This window comes from Aspergillus sydowii (genome assembly GCF_001890705.1).
Source record: "Aspergillus sydowii CBS 593.65 unplaced genomic scaffold ASPSYscaffold_14, whole genome shotgun sequence".
Lineage (NCBI taxonomy): Eukaryota > Fungi > Ascomycota > Eurotiomycetes > Eurotiales > Aspergillaceae > Aspergillus > Aspergillus sydowii.
The window spans coordinates 447,167-467,246 of record NW_024467872.1 but is presented as its reverse complement, the minus strand read 5'-3'; the positions used below and the strand labels follow the sequence as shown (position 1 = coordinate 467,246).

At 51.6% G+C, this 20,080-nt stretch overlaps 10 protein-coding genes across 10 annotated transcripts; 5 read left to right on the top strand and 5 right to left on the bottom strand.

Annotated features, from left to right (window-relative positions):
- Positions 1-436: 436 nt before the first annotated feature.
- On the bottom strand, positions 437-2,020 carry ASPSYDRAFT_93933 (uncharacterized protein; the record flags this gene model as incomplete). Its single annotated transcript, XM_040852906.1, has 1 exon — positions 437-2,020. The coding sequence occupies one exon, from the start codon at positions 2,018-2,020 to the stop codon at positions 437-439; it is 1,584 nt and encodes a 527-aa protein (XP_040697978.1).
- Positions 2,021-2,260: 240 nt separating this feature from the next.
- Positions 2,261-2,902, top strand: ASPSYDRAFT_61494 (uncharacterized protein; the record flags this gene model as incomplete). The annotated part of the gene is made up of 3 exons (XM_040849997.1): positions 2,261-2,537; positions 2,583-2,687; positions 2,745-2,902. 3 exons carry the CDS (start codon positions 2,261-2,263, stop codon positions 2,900-2,902), a joined length of 540 nt encoding a protein of 179 aa, XP_040697977.1.
- Positions 2,903-3,335: 433 nt separating this feature from the next.
- On the top strand, positions 3,336-4,839 carry ASPSYDRAFT_93931 (F-box protein; the record flags this gene model as incomplete). The annotated part of the gene is made up of 3 exons (XM_040852905.1): positions 3,336-3,684; positions 3,744-4,056; positions 4,116-4,839. 3 exons carry the CDS (start codon positions 3,336-3,338, stop codon positions 4,837-4,839), a joined length of 1,386 nt encoding a protein of 461 aa, XP_040697976.1.
- A 493-nt stretch (positions 4,840-5,332) lies between these two features.
- Positions 5,333-7,432, bottom strand: ASPSYDRAFT_93930 (uncharacterized protein; the record flags this gene model as incomplete). Its single annotated transcript, XM_040852904.1, has 10 exons — positions 5,333-5,400; positions 5,458-5,563; positions 5,633-5,966; positions 6,018-6,148; positions 6,216-6,618; positions 6,666-6,786; positions 6,834-6,931; positions 6,981-7,063; positions 7,114-7,250; positions 7,306-7,432. The coding sequence occupies 10 exons, from the start codon at positions 7,430-7,432 to the stop codon at positions 5,333-5,335; spliced, it is 1,608 nt and encodes a 535-aa protein (XP_040697975.1).
- Positions 7,433-8,306: 874 nt separating this feature from the next.
- ASPSYDRAFT_136297 (uncharacterized protein) lies at positions 8,307-9,350 on the top strand (the record flags this gene model as incomplete). Its single annotated transcript, XM_040840753.1, has 1 exon — positions 8,307-9,350. The coding sequence occupies one exon, from the start codon at positions 8,307-8,309 to the stop codon at positions 9,348-9,350; it is 1,044 nt and encodes a 347-aa protein (XP_040697974.1).
- Positions 9,351-10,340: 990 nt separating this feature from the next.
- ASPSYDRAFT_35681 (cellulase family protein) lies at positions 10,341-11,615 on the top strand (the record flags this gene model as incomplete). Its single annotated transcript, XM_040845357.1, has 2 exons — positions 10,341-11,469; positions 11,530-11,615. The coding sequence occupies 2 exons, from the start codon at positions 10,341-10,343 to the stop codon at positions 11,613-11,615; spliced, it is 1,215 nt and encodes a 404-aa protein (XP_040697973.1).
- A 297-nt stretch (positions 11,616-11,912) lies between these two features.
- ASPSYDRAFT_97798 (uncharacterized protein) lies at positions 11,913-12,860 on the bottom strand (the record flags this gene model as incomplete). Its single annotated transcript, XM_040853246.1, has 1 exon — positions 11,913-12,860. A coding segment is annotated over one exon (948 nt), but the record flags the coding sequence as incomplete, so codon positions are not given.
- Positions 12,861-12,917: 57 nt separating this feature from the next.
- Positions 12,918-14,963, bottom strand: ASPSYDRAFT_50200 (inorganic phosphate transporter). Its single transcript, XM_040848018.1, has 2 exons — positions 13,390-14,963; positions 12,918-13,343 (listed from the first exon to the last, which is right to left on the bottom strand). The coding sequence occupies exons 1-2, from the start codon at positions 14,876-14,878 to the stop codon at positions 13,057-13,059; spliced, it is 1,776 nt and encodes a 591-aa protein (XP_040697971.1). The 5' UTR covers positions 14,879-14,963; the 3' UTR covers positions 12,918-13,056.
- ASPSYDRAFT_50197 (uncharacterized protein) lies at positions 14,930-16,301 on the top strand. Its single transcript, XM_040848017.1, has 4 exons — positions 14,930-14,978; positions 15,054-16,057; positions 16,131-16,205; positions 16,267-16,301. The coding sequence occupies exon 2, from the start codon at positions 15,353-15,355 to the stop codon at positions 15,902-15,904; it is 552 nt and encodes a 183-aa protein (XP_040697970.1). The 5' UTR covers positions 14,930-14,978; positions 15,054-15,352; the 3' UTR covers positions 15,905-16,057; positions 16,131-16,205; positions 16,267-16,301.
- A 1,393-nt stretch (positions 16,302-17,694) lies between these two features.
- On the bottom strand, positions 17,695-18,309 carry ASPSYDRAFT_160880 (GNAT family N-acetyltransferase; the record flags this gene model as incomplete). The annotated part of the gene is made up of 1 exon (XM_040842945.1): positions 17,695-18,309. One exon carries the CDS (start codon positions 18,307-18,309, stop codon positions 17,695-17,697), a length of 615 nt encoding a protein of 204 aa, XP_040697969.1.
- Between the last annotated feature and the right edge of the window lie 1,771 nt (positions 18,310-20,080).

Genomic DNA, 20,080 nt, shown 5'->3' with positions numbered 1-20,080 from the left:
ACTTCGGTCAACGTCCGGAGATGGGGGAGATCGGTCATTGGCTCATAGCGACCGGTCACGGTGGATGCTGGATGGATGCCATTGTCTCAGTCGGTGTATCCGAACTCTGTTCTGCGCTAAAATCGTAACCAGATTGACAGCGATCGTTCATATCTACTGCGTGGAAATAGCGGAACTTTATGGTAATCCATTTCCGCTGGATTTAATTGGTGTGTTGCTCTTGCAACCGCCAGATTGCGTACCGATACTCTGTAGTGGCTGAGTGGGTCTGAGCACAGACTACGCGTGTCGTCATCAGTCAGTCCAGTTGTCATGAATTATTTCTCGTATTAACTTGTGCTATTAAAGCCGGGTATCTCCAGGAAGTCTCCGCTCCGAACATTCCATGTAAATAAACATATTTTTAGGCCCCCCAAGATCATGTATGACATTCTGATCAGTCACTATCCTCGCTCCCTGCTTGCCACTCATGATTAGCCATGCCGGCCATCATGGCGGCAAACTGTGGACTGTTCGCCGCCACCATCATCAGCTGGGATAGCAGCTGCGCGCCATTGGGCGGATCCTCGAGTGCAAACGGACCGTCAGGGTCGTCCTCCTCGTCTGCGTCGTCATAGCCATCGTCAAGGGGATCGGGTATATCATATGGAAAGATTTGGAAGTCCACCGATGTGCCCTTGAACAAATCCTGCAGGCTGCGGAAGCATTGCGCTGGTGTCATCCCAGGCGGGACGATCTGGCCGGGAAGTTTGATTGGCTTTGTGATGTCGGTGGTCAACACCTTGAAATCGGTCAGGCGAGGGTATTTGCCACGCTTACAGTCGCTGGCCATGTCGGTGGCCATGTCTCGGATCGACGAGTTGCAGTCGGTGATATCCAGTCGTTGCAACGACGGCGGGAACCGCGGAAAGTCTGGAAGCAAGGCGTGCTGGATGATGATGGTTTCGAGAACGGGGAAGTCCTGGAAGGAGGGAAGCTTCACGCAGCAATCGCAGTATTCGCGGTATGCACCGGGGGTAGGGGTTTCCCAAGGTTCACGCAGGTATTCGAGGTGGAAGTGCTCGAGAGAGTCCTTGTGAGGAAGTACAGCAGCATGGACCTCGGTGGCGTTGAATTCCGGCAGCTCCAGGGCTTCATCTCGGGCATCGTCTTGGGTGAGCGCAAAGTTCTGGTAGATGAAAGACTTGACTCTTTTGCAAGCTTGCATGAGTTTGCTGATACCAAGCGCATCAATGCGGCAGTGGTTGAAGGCCAGCTCTTCGAACGCCAGGGTGCCCGGTTTCCAGCTTGCAGGGAATGTTTTGCCAGGCAGATCAGCAAACTCAAAAGTCGGTGAGGTTATTTTGCGAAGGCTGAGAACGTCGTTGTACGAACCAATGTCGTATCCCGTCTCCAGCGGCTCGTAGCAAATCATCCACAGCCTGTCGAGATTGGGCAGGAATTTCTCGTCCCGCCTGCAAAGGGAAGTCAGTGCGTCACGGATCACAGGGTCATGAGGCATACGAAGCGCACGCAGGTTGGGCGTTCTGTGGGCGAGCAGCGCAACAACCGGTGAGAATTGCCAGTTCTCCAGTGCCTTCAACCATTGTTTCTCCAAATCACCCAAGTCCAAATCTCGTATCGACTTCTGAACGAATTTCAGATCCTCCGGATCGACCTGCGGGCCGGGGATCATGTCGACGAGGTCGGGAGCGAGCTCGGGCTCTCCGTAAAAGTCTCCATTATCCAACGCAGCGATGCTGAGAGTCCTGAGGTGTTCTCCAAGCGCGGGGCGCAGATAGACACATTTGGTGAACCGGATCAGGAGATTCAAGGGGTCTTCGGTATCGTCGGCATTGAAATTGCGGAACAGAAGCGGCTGGGCGAGATTGCGAAATTGCTGCGAGACCAGGCAGGCATTGTATAAATCGGCGGTGCCGCAGCAGTGGTGTTCCTTGCCGAGGGATTCACCGGAGGAGTCAGCAAGGAAAGACAGAATGCGGTCCAGAAGCTCCGTGGGTAGGGATTGGAGGTGGACCATGGCGTCCCGGGTCTTGCAGGCTGCCAGCTTTCTGGTCGCGTGTGGGGATAATCTGGTTTAGAGGATCCGAGGGACCGAGTTAGCGGAGTCCGGACCCGCCCAATCCGGAAATAGGGCACGCTTTCTAGGGCTTGTCTGCCATTACGTCACTCCCTCAACGGGGCAGCTTCAAAGGCTGTGTTCTCTCACTCTTCATTACATTTTCTTGACCTGCAAATTCAATTCATCAATTCAGTAAACATGTCGAACCTATTTTCTAATTCCGGCAGAGAGCGCGGACACGAACTGCGCAAATTGGCCGACTACCACCTCCAGCACGATCTCCAGCAAAGCGATCGCGATGCCTTGAATTCCGCCTCGAAGACCATCTCCTCCTGGGCGAGCGTCGGTGCAGCTGTCGGACTGGGACTCGGATTGTACACTGCGATCCGATTAAGAAGATCGAGAAAGGTCTTCTTCGACGTCTTTCGGGCAGCCGAGAAGCCCACCAAGGTCGTGTTTGCCGACGGCCGAACCGGTACGCACAGTTGTCTTGCTGCACGATGGAGCTAATAGATAATAGAGGCACTTCCGGATATTACACCCATGCTCAAGCCGACCACCCTCGGAGACTTTGCGACGTACTTCTTTGCCTCTGCGGGTGGCCTCTTCCTCGGCGGTGAACTCGGTAAGGCTGTAACTCCGCGTTCAACTACCCAATGACTAACGTGAAATTATTATGTAGGCCTCTTCGGCGGCATGGCGTATGGCTGTCGCCCTCTTGCAGCCGATTCTGAGAGGAGACAGCGGATTGAGAATGCCCTTCGGAGTTTCCGTGTTGACACACTGCGGAAGGAGGCAGATGAGGTGGAGAAGGGAAAAACAGTTGAGGAGTTGTTCTAAGGAATCTTCATCCTGCTGATATACTCAACTGATTGCATGGCAGCTGGTCCAATATCGCCTCGGCTGCTGTTATGAGGAGTATTTGTATATTATGATGACATCACCGGGTATTATTTATATGCGACATGTATTCTATCAGATCAACTTGTTACCTCCGTTATCCTGACAAATGCTAGTGAACGCCTCTCCAAAAGTTCCGAGAAGCATTGAAGCGATCATTTAACACAGGTACCTGTCTTCAGAATGGCAGTGAATACATTAAAGCGGGACAGATGGTATAGGTATGAAGAAGTAAGTAAATATTCGCTGATCATCATTCCCAAATTTAATCATTCAATAAATTATTCTATGTCTAAATGAAAACAGGTTCTGTCTGGGAGTGGAATTAGAAATCATCTCACATTTACTGTCTTTCCATTCTCAACCTGCCATCATGTCTAACAAACGCGTACTAAGCCCATCGCCCAGTCCGACACCAGATGCAGATACGCTTGTCGACCTGCAACACAGGAACAAGATGCTAAAACCAAATATCATCCAAAAAAAGCTGTCTGATCCAGTTCGTACTCTCAACGTGGACATCATGAATCTGATTTTCGACCGTCTCCCCATCGTCGACCTCGGCTCCTGCGTATCCTTGAGCAAGGCTTGGAAGTCTGCAGTCCTCGGATGGATGCATCAGAGCCCCAAACGCGTCGGGAGAAAGCTACGACCCATGGATTTTGTGACTGTCCCAGCCACTTTATGGCAGGGCATGTCCATTGCTGAAATCCGACGTCATGGTAGGTACTTTGTGCCCACTGGCGCCTCCAGAGATCTGGCCATTAACAACCTTCTACAGCGTCTAGTCTCTCTCGAATGCAGTCTGCTAAGGCAACTTCTTTATTTTCATGCCATGGCCCGGTCGGATATGTGGATGTCGGAGATTTCGCTACATACCTGTCTACGGGGGATCCCAAATATCTGAACCTCCACTCAGTCCTTCGCTGGCTCCCTCTTCAACCGGATAATAAGCCGCAGAACAACGAGCTGAGGGTGTATGAAATACCGCGAATGTCTGAGAGGTTCCAGGAAAGCACCGTGGTTGCAGTGTTTGTCAATTGCGATGGGGTGATATTGGTGAATCTGGAACATGCTCGAGTCCAGCAACGCAGGTAAGGAAAAGGACCCGGCACTGTGATGGCATTACTAACATAGATATAATATTCCCAAGGTTCCTCGTTTACTCCTTCGTTGAAGAGAAAAGGCTTTGGGATTATTCCTACCCCATGCAGGAGCTGCGTCGTGAGTCGCTCTCGTCGCGACTGTCGTTTGGGCCAGTCGCGCTGGGCCAGTCCTACGTATACTGCGTGAGCATGGACATACCTTCCAGGTGGTTCCTGGTGGCCTATGATTTCCGAACTGGAAAGGAAGTATATCGAGTTAGCAGGGGCATACAGTGCTTTCATAGGCACAGCACCTGGCTGGCGGAGGGCAGATCTATACCTGATCGTCTGGTCCGATTGGCAAAAGTTAACGGCGAAGAGCTCCTCGTCTTCGTGTCCGAATCAGTAAGCGCAGTTCAAATTGTCAGGGGTCGAGACGGACAGCAGGTGCACAGCATAAGATATAACCCAGCCTGGAAGGTCAATTGCCTCGCAGACCCCTTGTCCAACCAGGTAGCATTGATCTGGTATAAACCCGTGGGGAGCGCGACCAAAACAGGCCAAAGCGTCACCCTGATGTATACCTTTTCATATCAACCAGGCCAGCCATTCACCTTGTCCCCCCTCATAGCCGTGCAGCGCAACACGCCTTGTTCGCAACATGAGACGCTCCAACCCTTCACCATGACAAACATCGAACTAATTCCTCTCGTGATGGAGCGTCAGTCACAAGGTTTACCATCGCCTGTAGCTGTCTGGTCCCAGTGCACAGCCACGGGGTCCGCCATCTAGCCCTCCAGGCTGCGAGAGACCTTTTTCCGCTCACGCCCAGAGACATCTGGTGCTACACTACTGGCAGCCCAAAGGCCGTGAACATCTCTGAATCTGCTGGTTCAACTTTATCATCGAGCTTTCAGAACAGTGAGGTCCTACGTGCGAGTGCTAAACCTATACCGGCGGTCTACTGGCTGGACCATGCCCGGCTTGTTGTTCAGTCAATGAATTATACCCGGGTTGTTCGGTTCTAGAACTTGTCATGCTACGCTTGTCATGCTACACTTTGATGTTATTCTTTTGTTGAATGTGATAGAGGTAATATACTTTTAATATAAATTTTTGCGTGGTAAACAATCTAAGCATCAGAGAACGCCTGAATAATGTCCCAAAAATGGCCAATATTATATTATCCGTGATATACCTTCAATTGGCAGGACGCGTTTCAAATATATACCAAGGCTTTTCTCTTCCACATGCAGCCAGTTCTGTCTCCTTCTCTCATCCTCTATTACACCTTTGCTTCCCTCAGAGCCGCAGCAATCGGAAACATAACGGCAGACACAAGCATTGAAAGAACTAATTAACACCTCGTCAGCATCTCATCTCAAAAAGCAATTAATAGTGATAACATACGCGGCAAATACTGAAAACTGTCCAGGTAACTCGACCTCACGACCTCCCTCAGCGCCGAGGGGAGGGTATTCGCATATCGCACCTCGTTGAGAACCCGATGTATTATCTGATAAGCAGACAAACCAGTCAATAATCAATATACCATCCCAAATTAGACAGCTTGGAGGTCGCTTACAACACCCTTATCCTTCAAACCCCCCAAAGCACTCCACAACCTCGCCGCAAACAACTTCTGATTCAAAGCCGATCCAGCCGCAGGACCGATAATAAGACCAAGCTGCTGACTGAGGTAGTACGTCCCAATGCAGACATGTAGCTTTCCCTCCGGCGCATACGTGGCCATCCCGACGAATAATGCCGGGAAGAGGATCCCCGACGCGACGCCGAGACAGAGTAGGTAGATGCTGTACCAGAGTTTGAAGCCGTTGCGCCACTGGATGAAGATGAGAAGGATGCAGATGGTCTGAACGAGGACGGAGACTAGCGTCATGGATTTGCAGCGCTTCGTGCTATATTAAATTAGCGTACTGGCATATGGTACTTAGAGGTGGATGGCGTACTGCTTTATCACCAGACCGCATGCAACACCTCCAATGGAGACGCCAATGGCCAGCACGACGTGGCACAGAGATGCAAGGAAATCGCTTGTATTTTCGACGCGGATGAAATAGGGTACGAGGTTGCTGACGAGCTGGACCGACGTTAACACTGCTTTCTTCACTCGAAGTCGAAAGGACATGGTTAGTTGGAAGACATACCGCGGAGCGACCACCAAGCAACAGAATCTGAAGCAAAAAATGGGCTCCGATGCCAATGGACAAAATCCGAATCGGAATCAAAGGCTTCTCAGCCCAGAACAGCTCGATCAGTATGAAAATTATGCACCCAGACACAAAGGCAAGACCCAGTAGTGCCGTCTGGAAGACAGTGTCTTCATTCAGGGTCCCCAGTGCCTGGAGAAAAAAGAGCAGTATCAGGATAGTGCTTGAGAAGGTGAATATTCCTGCAAAGTCCAGATCCCACACTGGTGATCGCCTGGACTTTGTCTCATCCTCCTGGTCTTCAGCTTCGTCGACGAGGGTCTCGTTCAGGAGGGAAGGGAGGCGAATGGCGACGAACAGCGTGCAAAGCAGGATAATCGGGATCTGGCCGTAGAATGCCCTGGTTCTGGTTAGAAGTGCAAGATCACAAACTTATGGAAGGCTTACCATCTCCATCCGATGGTATCTGTGAGAAAGCCCCCGATGGGAGCCCCGAGACTGCGGCCGGCGACATTGACGATGTTTTGATAACTCCGATATAAAGCGATTTCATGCGGCGCAATTATATCTAATACACTCAATATAAATAGCCAACGCTAATCGACGAGTGCTTACCGCTGAGGATGACCGAGACTACGATTATCATGCCGGCACCGCTGGAGCCAGCCAGCACCCTCGATAGAGCCAGCTGGGTTATCGTCGCACTTGCGCCACTATTACCTCTTAGCAGATCTTCGATTCATAGAGACACTCGGCACTCACCAGGCAAGACAGCTAAGCGCGAACATCGTATAAGACCAGACCAGGACATTCTTGCGCCCATATGCATCCCCGAGGACACTGTACTAGAACGAGTAAATATTCAGAATCCGACGCATGCACCGGGGTGTCTTACCACAGGCAGCGATATGCAGTAACCAAAGTTATATGCGAGGAGGAGCCAAGGTCCTTGGGAGAGACGGTGGAACTGCGATGCGATGGCGCTGTACGTCGAGATAACTAGGGCTTCGTCGGCGCTTGCAATGAAAACACCTAACATTGTAAGCCAAGCTTGCATCGGCCAAGGGCCTAGATAGAATGGAAATACCGATGAACGTCCCGTAGATTAACAAATGGTCCGATCGCTTTCCTTGCGGAGCCATAGCTGGTTCCTGGGCCGTCTCTGTGTCGGCCCGAGGCCGCAGCAGCGGGGACTCCTCTGAAGAAATAGCCATAGTCTGGAGACTCTGGAGACCTCAAATGCAAAGGAATCGCCGACCTGCACGGGATGAAGTGATGTCGAGGTTGAGATGGGAGTCGAAATCGGGGGTGGGAGAGCTGGAAAAGATGCATCTGACGCTAGGGCCGATCCTTGCATTGATCAGGGCGAAAACTGGAGCCAGCTGGCTCACGAAGGTTCGATTCTGAGGCAATCCCTGCAAGATGATAGCAAGTTCGTGTGGTGATGGCCAATTATTGCGGCGCAGCCCTTGCTCCAGCTGGCGATCCCCGATAGTCCGGGTCCGGCCTGCATGTCGGACGAACCACCGCGAATGAAAGACTGCAGTCTGTCGATGTGTTTTTGGAGGAAATTGAAAAAGAAACTGTAACGAACTAAAGAATTGTACGGAGTGGAGTGTCATAAAGGGATTATGCTGATATAATTAGGCTGATGCTTATGCACATCTTTCAGAACTGCTGGGTATTATCTATGGCTGATATTCACTGTTAGAGTGATGGACAGCTGTAACCATCGTGTTTATACCATCCAACTCAATGTTCGGATATTTCTTGACAAGACGGTCGCATAGGCTCTATCTATAATATCACACGGCATACAGTTTGGATAGCAGCGTGTAAAATAGAATAGACTCAAGACATGTCTGCACCTTGCCACAGCCTTGGGTTTGAAGCTTGACAAGAAACCTGGCAACTATGGTGAAGTGAATGTTCCATTCACTCCTGCAATCTCTGTTCAAAGCAGCAGTGAAGTCCAAGTGACTCTGGTCGTGCCTTCCACATGTGCCAAGGTCCTAATACAAAAGAGTCCGCTGGGCTCAGCTTGCTCTTTCTACTTGTCTCCTGCACCTACGGTCCTCTTCTTCCATTATGGAGCCTCCCCTCGATTTGGCTACAGTTCACCCCGACACCGTGCGTGATCCCATCGATCCTGCGGAGAGGATTTATGCTCGCGAGATGGGCTATCCAGAGACGGCAGCTCAGGTCGCTGTCAATCACGTCTCCGCGATGGCGGAGGTAGAATACAATGCAGATCGCAACTGTCTTATTGCTGAACCGGGAGGCTCCCTCCGAGCCGTCCTGCAGACCTTTCTCCGGCGACCTGATGACGAAGTGATTCTGACAGACCCGGCTTCGCGAGCCCTTATAGACACCGTCAAAGCCGCAAATGCAAATCCCGTTCTGGCTCCTCTGGTATTCCTTCCTGGGCAGAAATGGGTAATCAGACACAGGGCGTTCCAGGATTGCGTCACAGACCGCACCAAGGCTATACTTCTCCAGTCACCCTGCATGCCGTCCGGTGTCCTTTTCTCCAAGGATGATTGGGGATTCATTGGGCGGCTATGTAAAACCGCTGACCTCTTGCTTCTATTCGATACCTCGTTTGATACCGTCATCTACAATTTCACCCGCCCCATGTGGTCCCATCCGGCGTCGGCACCAGGCATGGCCGACAGAACCGTGATGATTGGCACCGGATCGGGGCATTTGGAGGAAAAGCTGCAGAAGTTTGAATACGTTGTCGGGCCTGAGAAATTGATTTCAGATTTGCGGCCCTTTGTCTGGAGCAAGCCCGATCACTTCACTTTCTGCCAAGTTGACTCCTTTCAGTTTGCCAGAGGCCCGCTGATGGCAGCAGCACGCCAGCGCCGAAACATTGTTATCAACGCCCTCCGTGGGTTTCCAATTGGCATCCCCGACGGGGGTTGGAGCTTACTTCTCGAGACCAGCGATTATGGTCTAACTGCACAGCAGGCTACTGCGCGTCTTGCGGAGCAGGGCATCAAGGTGACACCGATGGATGGCTGGGGGCGTGTACACGGAGAGTACTTTGTGCGAATCGTGTTTGCTCATCAACCGGCACCCAGGCTGGCTACACTGAGAGAGAGGTTCGTCAAAGCGTTCAGAACGTAATAGGAGACGCTGCTCGGTTTGGGGATCATTAAACATATTATCACTACGCTACTCCTAGTTCTAGTAAATTAGGCTCATAGGACGTTATTACAGCTGCTGTCGAATCGACAAGGCAAGAATAGAAACAGTTGGTTTCCAAAACTTGGAATGTAAGGCTTGAAATGCAGAATAAACAATGTGCCCGTAGTAGGGCAATCCAAAAGATGCCATCCATCTTCCATTCTACACCGTACAGTCATGGTAACCCTAAGCCAATATAAGCGTGATTGCCAACCCCGATCTATCTGCAATGATCACGGCACGATATCGAAACAGATACCAATCTAAATCTAACTTGTCCCGCCTCTCTAGATATGTTATACAAACAAACGAGGGCCGACGCGTTTTTAGCCCATCTTGACTAGATCCGGAGGCGCGAGTCGTTTCATTATCTAGATATAAATCCGCCAGTGCCAATATCGGGCGCCCTTTGCCCGGTTCAGATTGATTTCGAGGAGCATCTTTCTGGATGGGGTGTCCAGGCCGCCGCTTCAAGGGACGAACTGGGTTGCGGTTTATCGGGATATTAAGGTTCATTGGCTGGAGCTTATGGGTTTACGGAATTGGAAGCGGATCTGGGACTTTCGGACTAGGCTTCATGCTGTAACTTGCAAGGCGTGGGGGTATCGCTGGCTGTCAAATAACCGCACCAGCTACCTAGTATCTGGCTGCCCTTGCTGATGAGCCTGCTTCTTTCTCGGCGAGCTGGATATGACAAAATAATACATATACCCCGCATCGTTGGTCAACTAGGGTGATTACCCCAGATGGTAATTTTCCGGCTAAGATCTTGCATCGGTTATTCGGGGATATCGGAAGGAACCACTATACACCAGCTTTAGCCAGAGGAGCACATGGTTCCCCTCCTGATGTAACGAGCATAAATAGCTGTACATGTCTCTAGAGTCAACCTTCTCTGCCTACCCAACGTTCAACTCGCATTGCTTCAATATGAAACTACACACCTATCTCCTGTCAGCGCACGTCCTTCCCATTATAGCTGCTAATACTCCATTCAGTGTCTCTGGAAGATGGATCCTCGACTCCACCGGGTCGCCCGTTACCTTCGCCGGCGTGAACTGGCCCGGTGCAGGCGAGGCCATGGTCCCAGAAGGCCTCCAATACGCCTCCATCGAGTCGACCGTCTCAAAGATTAAGTCACTAGGAATGAACGTCATCCGCCTGACCTTCCCCATCGAACTGGTCGACAACATCCTCGACAACGGAGACAGCACCGTGCAAGACTCCTTCATAAACGCCTTGGGATCCGAGAATGGAACTACCGTGTTTAACCAGATCACCTCGTCCAATCCCCAGATCACAAACAGCACAACCAGACTGGAGGTGTACGACATGGTCGCGGAAGAGTGCAATAACCAAGGAATCTACGTGCACCTCGACAACCACATCTCCAAAGCAATGTGGTGCTGCTCCAACGACGACGGCAACGCCTGGTTCGGGGATACACACTTCGACGTGGAAAAGTGGAAGCGCGGACTAGAGTATATGGCTTCACATGCAAGCTCCTGGCCTTCACTTACTGGTATCGGTCTACGCAATGAACTGCGCGAACCGACTACAGAGAACCCGGATTATCCGTATAACTGGGAAACGTGGTACGCGGAGATGATATCCGCAGCAGACGCCGTCCACGCCGCAAACCCAGACGCACTGATATATCTATCCGGTCTCAACTACGATACTACACTCTCCCCCATCCCAACAGGCGAAGACCTCGGCGCGGGGACGAAATTTTCTCTATCGGACTTCGCATACGCGGATAAGCTCGTCCTAGAACTGCACAACTACGACACCGAGGCAACAAGTTGCGCCGACCTCTCCGGCGCCCTCTGGAACGGCGGCTTCAACGCCCAAGACAGCAGCGACTCGTCTATCGTCAACGTCATGCCGGTCGTGCTGACCGAGTTCGGTTTCGCCCAGGACGAGTCTACCTGGCAGAGCGTGTACGCGAGCTGTATCCGCGAGTGGATTCCCGAGCAGCAGGCTGGGTGGATGGTTTGGACGATTAGTGGGAGTTATTATATCCGCGAGGGCACGCAGGATTCGGATGATACTTGGGGTGAGTTTTTCTCTTGAATGGTACGTACGTGCGTTGAATGTGCTAATCACTACTCCCTAGGTATTCTGGATCATACGTGGTCGGAGTGGCGGAATCAGGAGGCTATTGAGCAGGGTTTGCAGGTTATGGTGGATGCATCTATCTGAAGCTATTCAAGGAACCCTGGTGATAGCAATCTTGGCTCGTTAAAGATAACACCATACTACCGTAAGCACCATACACTCGATACTAGTTAGCCCGTCAGCCATAAAGTTATACTATCGTCTTGCGGCTTCAAATGCTTGTCTTTCCCTTCTCTTTTTGAGTTCTAGCTGGAGTCTCCAAACAGTACGCCCACAGGGACGCCAGACCCGTCCGTCTTCCACATTTAAACCAACAGTATGGGCATCCCACTCCATAATATTAGAGGACTTGGCGAACTCGTCCTGCGGCACCATCGCAGCCATCTCCTCTTCATGGACAGCAGGCCGCCCCAGATACGGCGGCTCAAGCTGCCAGAGGTCGTCAGGGGTATAGATAGTCAGGCACTCGTCCTCCATCTCAGGGGGTATACCACCAGCAGCGAGTCTCCACGTAACAGTCTTGACATAGTAGTCCAGCTCGCCAGGCCTCACCTCATCTCTAAGCCAGCGATAGCCCCCAAACATCGAGCTTCCTGTCCACCTGGACACAGTTACATCCTCGCTCCTAGCCTTCAGAACCCTCTCATCCTTCCTCTTAAACACCCACCTCTCAACCGCCTGCTCAACGATGATATCCACCTCCCTCTTCCTCCTCTCCAGACTCTCAAAATCAACCACAAACGCCCGCACACAATCCGGGAACCTCGTCTTCGCAACCCACGTCCCATCAACGTAAAGCAGTTTACTATCCTCCCAGTGCCAGAAATCCGTATACCGCAGCGTCAACCGCACCCGGCGCGGCCTCAACAACCCGGACCCCGTATCAAGAACCCTCTGGAACGCATCCCCAGGCTCGAGGATATATAGCTGCGCAAAGACCCGAACATCGCCGGTCCCGTTCCCATTATCAAAATCGAAATCATCCCCGTGCACTTTTCGGATCAGCTCGAGACACGACGCTATCTCCTCCCGTGACAGATTCCCCGGCGGCCTGCGGTCTCGCGCCGTAAGATAGAACGAGTGTTCCGCGAGCGCAAAGGGTAAGAACCACGTCTCTGTGTAGACGCGCTTACACGTCCTCAGCAGCTCGGTGTGTGTCTTGAGCGGGGCGCTATAGCCGGGTCGGGTCCAGTAGGTGTGTTTCTGGTATGCCTTGGAGGTGTCCTCGAATGGGGCGAGGGCGTAGGAGAAGATCTCGGAGCGGATTTCGGGGGGGAGGGTGAGGAGAAGGGAGTTTGATTGGGGGTTGAAGGTTGTGAAGTCTGGGGGGGTGGAGTACTGGGGTAGACATTTTATTGTTTTATTTTTTATTTTATTAAAACTGACTGTTGGTGGGGTATATAAGGGGTCCATATATAAGGCAGAGTAGGGCTGCTGCCTAATGCCGCCTACACGCTGACTGGAATAATAAACATCAATCCCTCACTCTCGACGACAAATCAACGAAGGTAAATCAACTAGTAAATCAACTAAAGTGCGGTGCATTCAGCACAACGCCCATCAGGATGCCTGCCAGGGTCCCTGCAATGGGAATCGTCATGATCCATGCAATAACAAGCAGCCCGACACGCTGCCAGTTCACTGCCTTGTAAGTTCCATTGCACAGCCCAACACCGACCGTCGCGCCAGTAATACACATCGACGTGCTAACCGGGAGTTTATACTGCGAGAAGACAAGGACGGTAATGGCAGCGCCCATTTCCATAGAACAGCCGCGGCTGGGCGAGTGGTACGTGATTTTGTTGCCCATGACTGCACACGTTAGTTCTAATCGCCAGTATAGAGATGGAGGACATACCCTTCATGATATTATACCCATACGTAATAAGCCCAATCGAGATGGTCGCAGAGAGAACAGCCAGCTGCCACACTGCAACATCAGCCTCGGACTCCGCCGCACTGCCCGTCTTCCACGCCCCATACAGCACAGCCCAAGGCCCAACCGAGTTCCCAATATCATTGGCCCCGTGCGCAAAGGACGCCGTACAAGCCGTCAATACTTGGATAAACGAGAACGTATGCTCCACCTCATTCGGGTACTTCTTCGCACAGGCATAAACCCTCTCCATACGATCCCCCTCCGGCGTGCCATGGATCCCACTCTGCGCCGCATGGATATCATAATGCAGCCCATACAGCGCCCCCACGATGATCATGCACGGGACCCGCTTCGCCAGGATCTTCATGTTGCTGAACTCATAGATCTCGCCCGGCCCCATCGGGTTCTCGTGGAGCACACGCAGTGCCCACGCCAGCAGACCCCGGCCCTTGCGCAGCTTCGCGTGGAACTTCTCCTCCGCTTCGGCCATGAGCTGCTTATAGTCGACTTGGGCTTCGGCGGCGCCGATTCCCTTCTCTGTCACATGTGCGGCCTTGGGGAGGACGGTGTCCTCGCATAGTGTTTCGGGGGATCCGATATCTGCCATGTCGAGTTGTTTCTTCGCGTCGTCGATGTCGCTGTCGCTGTCGTGCTGGACAACGGCATAATCAGGGACAATGGCGACAGCACGATCGGCATCAGCTGGGTACGGACGACTCCAGAGCAGTGGGCCCAGGAAGACATGGTACCATCTGATAGAGGCATCGCGCTTGATAACCTGGGCATGTGTCCACGGGACGAAGAAGATCGCAGAGAGGATACAGACACCACCGCCTGTCCCCATGGTCACAGCAGCAATATACCACGGCTCTTTATCCTTCAGCCCTAGATTCGGCGACCCCTTATACACAATCGACAGCGTACAGACCGTCGCCGCAACGAGGAAGAAGAACGGCGCCGCCCAAACCGCCCAGGGGATGGGATTCCGCCGCATATGAACAACACCCTTAATCAACATGAATATGATCGCGCCGAAGCAGGCCGCAATGGCAGGTGCCATTCCCAGCCCCGCAAAGATTGCTCCAAGGCCCTGTCCCCCATTCCAACCCCATTGCACCTTTGACGCGCCCACAGTAGCAACGCCCACACCAGCAACAGACGAGATCAGCGAGTACGTCGAAGACACATGCGCCGAGTGCCGCGTACACCACATAACCCACGACGAAGCCGCCGCAAGCGCGCACGTAAATGCAAGCACCTGCACACCGGCGTTCCCCTGGAATGCCTCATTCGGGATGATCCCGTTCTTGATTGTATCGGCCGTGCGGGCGCCGACGGTGATGGCGCCCAGCATTTCGAAGATCGTGCCGAAGATCATGGCTTGTCGGTAGGTTATGGACCGGGATGAGACGCTGGTTGCCCAGGCGTTTGCGACGTCGTCTACGGATCTGTTAGCATGAGGAGCCATAAAGATGGGTGCACCGTATTAAGGAGACGTACTGGCGCCATTGTTGTAGGCGTCTAGGAGGGCGAAGAAGGTGCCAATGGCAAAGACGTATGAGTACTCGGTGAGTACCATCTTGTCCATCCAGGTAAGTAATGAATTATATTTTTGGAGTCTGACTACGGAAGACTATCACCAGGGGAAAGCATCCTTTTATATCTTTGAATAGTCTCGATGGTGTTGCCCCCACGCGGCCGCCTCATTGTCCAGACTGCAAAGTGCAAACTCTTTCCACTGGCCTGCTGTTAGCGGGACGGCGACAGGGCGATTCCAGTATCAATACAGATGTCGCGTGCCCCAGGGGTCTGTGGCGTTGCAGAGTGCGCTAGTGCTGTAGACGTCGCCTCAGCTTAGGCCTGATCATGTTCTGCAGTTATCGCTGGTATCAGAATCACTCTTCACATCGGCACCCTTCAGCGTTCAATATTCCCATTCTACATGACAATAGTACTACAATATTTTTCTATAACATCACGACCGTACCATACAGTACCATATGAGGTATATATCTCTCCAATCGAGATCAGATCCGTCAAACACCACTACCAGTCTACCACTGAAACAACGGGGCTCAGCACACCCCACAACTCGCGACTCTTCTTCCTTGCCAGGCACGTTCACACTCCAGACTCTCTAATTCGTTTATCCAGAGAAACGCCCAATTGCCGTATTCGCCTTTCGTCTCCTCGCCATCCTGCTTGGCACAGCTTGGCGGAAGTCTGGGCACAGAGTCCGCGTCTGGCCATTTGCTGGCGCGGGCAAAGAAGATCACTCGGGTCCTTGGCGGACAGAGCTTGCCTGTTTTTTCCTGCTAATAAGCGTGCCGGAGCCCCGCACGTGTGTGCGTTTGTATATCTCTCTCGCTGCCTCACTGCATGGAGTCTGCATATAAGCTGCCAAGGCTCTGCGGGGATCCAATCGCTGCATACGTATTCTCATACAAGGATGACGGAGACATCGGCCGAGAAGGGTCTGATGCTTGGGTCTTGACTGCCAGGCTTGTCTGCTGAGGGATTGTCTTGACTCGTGACAAGCATTCTAAGAATACTCGGCATGCGATCTGCCATCGCCAGACATCATGAATCTTGACCTTACTTCAGAAGACCATGCGTACTTGAATAGAAATATATATGTCCTGTATTGGTACGACAGGTCCACTCCATCGGGCCCCCTGATCTCCGCCGCAACGCTGCTGTCGTGTGCTGATTGCATCAAGCGCGGGATGGCAATCGAAGGATTCGAACCTTTCTAGAATTTCCATGCAGGAGAGCAGTCCGCCGTGTCAGAGTCAGTACGTCCGGCCCAAACTCAATCTCGCCCCGTCAGCGTTCCACCAATACTCAACTCCTTAGCTCAAACCGCTGCCCACTGGTGACTAGTCACTGGCCACTAGCTACTCGCCTCAAGCCGATTGCAGGATCGCTGTGCCGATCAAGCTGCAGATTCTGATTCTGCTAGAGCCATTGTTAGACTCGGGACTTCCGTTCGCCTCGTACAGAACTTGAAGCGTGAGCTTCCAAATGGCCCCGGGGGTGATTTGATTTCCATTACACCTGACGTTACTAATACCCAGGGTGGCGCCATCGAGTGGAACTAGTTGATAGGTTCGCTATTGGACTGGTTATATATATTAACCAAGTGTAGAGAATTTCCATGTCCTGGTGGTACTGAGGCTGTAGGAGAATGTGTCCTGGTCGTGGATACTGCACGCGCCGTAGCAGTGCGGTGCTTTCATGTAGGGATGGTAGAATTGTGTTTTTATGTCGTGTCTGACGATAGGGTCTTAAGAGAAATATGGAAAATATAATCTAAAACACCAAAAACATTTGCCCGCCATCTAAATTAGTANGTGTCTGTTGTTCCAAAGGTCTAATGGTAGGTTTGGATGGTGTTCCAGGCTTCCATATTCATATAAACAATAATCAAAGAACAGTAAGTCATAATGGTACGATGGATCAATCGCGGCATAGTCGAACTCCTTTACTTTCCTTGCAAGTGTACAGGACAGTATCTTATTAATAGAACTGTATCTATATTAGTAATATAGTGGGATGGCCTTGTATTATATATATACATCCAGTAGTCTCATCACTCTGCTCAAATTTATCTAACATGATTCCTCTGATGAGATATCGGATTTTTTTCTTGTGTTTTATCCTTCTAATATCTTTGTCTCTTGTCTGCTCAAGCGGCTTTTCTGGCAGTGGTGCAGGACCAGGTCTGTCTCGAGACTACATTTCGCTGCTGATTTGAACTAGACGAGCATGTTATTGTTCGATATATTATATATAGTCTTTGAATCCGTACTTCATTATAATATATACTTTATTAATTTATATTCCCATAAGAAAGCTTACTCTTCTAGTTTGCCCGACAACCGTTCTCTCTATTATCACTGTATACCGCGGGATTGATACTAGATGAGCCATCATCGTAAAGAAGTTCATATATAGCCTATTCATGGCCAATATTTGGAGAATGGCAGTGTAAAAAGATATGTCTACAGTAGCAGCAGTCAAGAACAATCAACAATCCAATTGTTCTCCTGCATCCCTCCATCTAGTCAAGTCAGGATACATACAGAAAAGCGCCTCACAATCTGGCGGTGCTCGTCTGACGCCCCATAGTACCCAAGTCTATCCCCGAGTCTCATGTACATGCCTTAGGTTCGGCTGGTATATTTACTCTATCAGGCAGGATATCCCACATCTCTTTTTTAACTGGGCCCATTGAACACCGGCCAGCAAGCAATAATAACCCACTATTACCATATCATACTCTCACGCTGCCGCACTGGGAGACTCCCTAAACATAAACAACTCCGTATGCAGCCCATCCAAAACGGTCACCCTCCCAACCTCCTTAAACCCAAAGCGCTGATAAAGCGGTACGCCAGGCGGACTCGCCTCAACATACATATCAGCCTGCATCTCATCCGCCTGCTCAACGCCATACCGCATCAGCATCTTCCCCGCGCCGCGCCCCTGGTGCTCCTCGTGGCAGACGAGCGTAGCCAGATGCCAGAACGTCCGGCCCGCCATGTCTTTCTCGCGGGTTTCTTTGAGATACGGGAAGAAGAATGAGGCGAGGGCGAGGTCGTCGCCGTCTGGAGGGTAGAGGGGGAGTTCCGGTTCGTCTGGGTTAGGTTGGTGCGGGGCGACCCAGGTGGCGTATGCGATGATCGGGGAGTCCGGGAGATCGGTATCAACGACAACAACCTTGTGTACATTTGGGTCGGCGATACTGCGGACGTGTCCGGTGGTCAGGAATTCCCTGACAGAGGGCTTGTTGGGGAAGCAGCGCGATACGGCGGCGTCTTTGGCGAAGCCGGAGAAGAAGACGTCGTTTATTCGGTCGATGTCGGCTTCGACGGCGGGGCGGAGGTGCAGCGGCATGGTTCTCAGCTTATGAAACGATATTGGGATATTAATTGTGGTGTTGTTGTGAGGCGACGAGAAAAAGAATGGTCGAAGTGGGATGAGGCACAGCTCTGGCGGGGTACCCCGACTCCAAGGCACAAGCCGGACTATACCGAGAACCCTTGGTACTCCATCCCCTAGAGGAACAATCTTTGTCGCCGTAAATTTTGCAGGACCAAGACAAACCTGCAGTCAGCTTTCCATGCGACCCAGTATCACAATTGTGATGCAACTGCTGGAGTCACAAAGACAAACAGAGTTTCCCGGGTAGAGTCATCTTGACTCCGAGCCAGCGCAGTTGGCGTTCTTCATATCAGAAACAGGACCTCGCCAGAGGTAAAAACTAGCGAGTTTTCCTGTGCAACTGCTGCCACCGCAATCAATACCCCTGGGTGGTCATGCGCCATTCCAACCAGGACAGTCGTCCTTACAAACAAAATCGGGCTGGGCATGCTACTCTACGCGCCAGAGATCCGGTTGCTCTCTTGGAGAGTCAGTCTACGCTAGCGTAACCTAGCAGCCAAACAAGAATATTAATGCGCGGGCGGCCCCCAAGTTGCCAACCGGTGCCGAGCCAGCTTCCCCAATCCCAAGCCCAAGCCAAATGGGCCCATAGTAAGCCATTCAATCAATCATCCGTTGCATCTTCTCCGAAGTCGCGGGGTTTCCGCAGGCAGGGGTCTCAAATTGCCAACAGCAGGCCCAGGCCCAGGCCCGGGCGTTATACTTTGGGGTTTGATGTGGTGTATTACGTGCCCTGTTGTCTTGTCCAAGATCCCAAGCGTAAGCCAGTCGTGTGATCAGTGATGGAGGTAGCGGTCTCTTTCCAATATAGGTCGTTGTCAATTTGCCAGGCGTCATTGTGCATATAATCGCTGAAAGGCGCGCCGAAAAAGCATGGTATATGTTTTTGTCTTCCTCTTACTCGTCTGTTCCCCTGACTAATATGACAATTCTTCGGACGCCTCGTAGCTCGGCCAAATATACGAGTCCCCCCATATCAGTAGGGGCAGGACCTGGCTCTTTCATGTCATCTCCGTAGACCAACTTTAATCCCGCAACACGTATGTTATCCGGGGTATGACAGCGATATATCAGATCGGAAAAGGCATCGGTGAACACGGATAAGCCGTCCAGGGTAACATCGCCGCTGAAGGTCCAGAGTCCAATGTTCAACCCGGTCAAGGCACCTTTTCCGCGTTTTCTTCGGTTGTTCCCCCGCTGTTCACCTGCATATTCGACTCCATTATACCCAAGACGCGAGTAAACGTGTGGACGGTTGCAAATCCGTCGTCGAAGCAGGCACTGAATTAACCAACAGATGTTCCTTCATAGTGCTCGACGAAGCACGCCGAGGGGCGACTTCAATATCACATCCAAGTTTCGATGGTTCCCATCGATGATGCATGGACAAGTAGCGATATCGAGCCCGGTGGTTTGAATTGCATGTAGAGAACGACTCGATTCAGCGAAACGGTCACAAGATCGTACGGACTATCGTGCGGAGAATGGAGGGCGGAGGCAGACAGAGTATGCAGATTCCACTAGCTGAATGAAGGCTGTAAGTAGACGGTCAAACACGTACTCTGTAGTTGTAAGCTGAAATCCCTCCCGGCTATCCTTCCCAAGTCTCACTCTGACTCAGTAGACATCCATCCAATCCATCCAATCCATCCGTTCCAACCCATCTCCATTCTCAGACAAGTCGCAACCATCTCATAACCTGCGCTGTTCAACCTGTTAACAA